The sequence below is a fragment of the Salvelinus sp. IW2-2015 genome, unplaced genomic scaffold (assembly GCF_002910315.2).
Source record: "Salvelinus sp. IW2-2015 unplaced genomic scaffold, ASM291031v2 Un_scaffold11988, whole genome shotgun sequence".
NCBI lineage: Eukaryota > Metazoa > Chordata > Actinopteri > Salmoniformes > Salmonidae > Salvelinus > Salvelinus sp. IW2-2015.
In genome coordinates this window covers 1-2,680 of record NW_019953245.1, presented here as the reverse complement: position 1 = coordinate 2,680, position 2,680 = coordinate 1, and the positions used below count along the sequence as shown (strand labels likewise).

General features: G+C 46.6%; 1 protein-coding gene across 1 annotated transcript; it reads right to left on the bottom strand.

Moving 5' to 3' along the window:
- Nucleotides 1-784: 784 nt before the first annotated feature.
- On the bottom strand, nucleotides 785-2,275 carry LOC112080129 (uncharacterized; the record flags this gene model as incomplete). The annotated part of the gene is made up of 2 exons (XM_024145896.1): nucleotides 785-1,860; nucleotides 2,147-2,275. Coding segments are annotated over 2 exons (1,205 nt in total), but the record flags the coding sequence as incomplete, so codon positions are not given.
- Nucleotides 2,276-2,680: the final 405 nt, after the last annotated feature.

Below are 2,680 nucleotides of genomic sequence, written 5' to 3'. Positions count from 1 at the left end.
GAAGCAACGATATCACACCTCCTGTAGAAGACCGCATAGCAAGTCATCCAGGACAGAAGTGTGGCACTGCTAATATTGTGACTTTCCCCCAGCATCAAACCTCATCACTATCAGACCGTCACTGAACCCAAGATTGTAGTGACATGTCCTCAGGCTGAGGCCTCGACACCGGACCTCTGCAAACAGATCAGAACCAGGCGTCAGACTTAGACCTGGACCGACCGAGGGACCATACCGGCTCAGCCTCCAGACTCTCTTAAAGAAATCCCGGCAGTTTTGGAACGCCCCAAACCAGGCAGGAACCAGCCAGAATCAGAACCAAGAGCCAGACTGGAGATGTAGACTTGGACCCGGAATCGGAAACCAGTGGCAGGGCCGTACCGCCTCAGCCTTCAGACCCTGCTGAAAAAGTCCCAGGAGCACCGGAGACGCCAGCGGTCAGCTGAAGAACCAGGCCAAGACCTCTACTTGTCCTACCAGGTGAGAGTTTTTTGATGTTATTTTATTCATCTGTTTTATTGACTCGGTTTTGTTGTGTTCAGGTAAGAGGGGCAGACATATTAGAGGTTTTTAAATCACATTTGAAAACCCATCTTTTTAGCATGGCTTTTACTCAGTGGTTTTACTGTTATTTTAGACATATTTTTTTGTTTATTAATCTCCTTTTTTTTTGCAGTCAGTTTTTTATCTCCTTCATTTGAATGTTTTTTACTGTAAGTTTGTTGTGATTTTATATGCAATTAAAAATAGTATTTTATTGTAGATCCAGGAGGCCTCGACACACCAGAAGATGGAGGAGGACATCAGTTTCTTCAGACAAGGAGAATGAGGAGTTCCTCCAGTCAGGGAGAGTGGTGGCGGAGGGAAGGAAACCCGGGACAGGGATTGGAGAAAGGATCCTCTGGGAATGGGAGTCCAGTTTTCCAGACCGCCACCACTAGAGATATTCCCTAAGGAACGTGGGTTCAACGTGAGGAGGAGAAGGCGAGCTCTAGGATTGTGGAAAGAATGGGACTGTAGAGGCGACGTCCCCAACGCTTCCTCTAAATAGTCTGGTATGACGTCATTACACCAGGACGACGTCACGCTCGCCTCATCTGCAGGGCCACCGGTTATGAGGTCATCGTCACACGGGGACGACCCCTCCTCCAGATCTTCAGCATCAATGGGAGGATGGCTGATGATATTACATGSCTTGGTTGTGTTTGTATCGGAGGTGTTGTGTAMGYGAAKCCCCCCCYTTCCAACTGGTGTCCCCTCCTCAGGCCCTGACATAATGCTCTCCCCAGCCTCGGTCCGACTCAAGACACAAGTGGCCTCCGCGTTTCCATACGTCACGTACCCCGAAGACTGGTGGCTTATGTCAGCTAGAGGATCCACCGTTGCTTCTCCTGAACCCAGGTCCTCCTCCAGAACACACCCAGCATTGGTGMTCTTATCCTGGTCATACAAGAGTCTCTCCCTGGTCCGGGTCTCTGTTTGTGGAGCAACCTGGTTGGTGTGTGTGGTTGTCTCTCTAGCTAGAGAAGGTGTCATTGGGTCACAGAGCAGCTTATCTAGGAAGGTCTCCCTCACAGTGGTGGTGTTATGGAGAGTTGTAAGGTGATTCGTTGTGAAGGCGCCGTAGGCTGTCGACGTCATGGGAGGACCTCGGACGAGGATGCCTGCTTTCCCATCATGCATGACGGTTAAGGTTGGTGGGGAGTACGACCCRGGCAAGCTGTTCTTGGTCTCGGTGACATCATCATTCTGCGACGCTAGAACCTGGCAGACATTGCTGTGGTGTAGGTTGGTGGTTTTGGCTGCCGTTAGTCCTGGTTCACCCTGAAAGAACTCCTCCAGTGTTGGTGCTCGCCTCAGCTAGAATACCAGACAGAAAACAAATTTAAAAAACATGACCATAACAGGAAAGGTGAGAAATGAAAACAATCATAACTTTGTTATGACATAAATACATACTTTTCACCTTAAAGGCTAGGCAATACATTAAGTTAGCTGAAGTAGCAGGAGTGTACAATAAAATGATATGGGACCGTTTCCCAGCCTCGGCCTGCACAAAAAAAATATTTCATTAGAGATTCTCCAATAATGTTAATCTGCGTCTGGGAAACCAGCCTTATTTGACTTCAAATCCATGTGGATTTACCTGAACACTGTGTAGAATGTTCTGAACGTAGGACATCCTCGTCTCAGAGGGCTGAGTCTTCCTCCTATCCGTCGTCCTCTTGGCTGCCTCTCTGTGTCTCTGCATCTCTTCTCTTTGAGCTCCTGTGAGCTGGGAGTGGCAACACAGTCAGACTTTGTCTATGTCCCCCTATTCCCTTTACAGGACACTACTTTTGACCAGGACCCATAGGGCTTACATAGGGAATAGGGTGCCATTTGGGACTCAAGTATTTGTCTTGCCATGAGAGGCGGGTCTTAATAATGATAGATATCATAATAATGATAGATATCATAATAATAATGATAGATAACATAATAATAATGATAGATATCATAATAATAATGATAGATATCTTAATAATGATAGATATCATTAGTAAGGCCCAAAAAAGAAAGTAATATGCATATACCATATAGTCGCAGCAAAGCCCTTGCTAATACTGATTTTAACAGTAGGTTAAAATATAAGACTATAAATACCTAGCTAGCCTGGGTGCCAGTCTTCTCTGCTCTT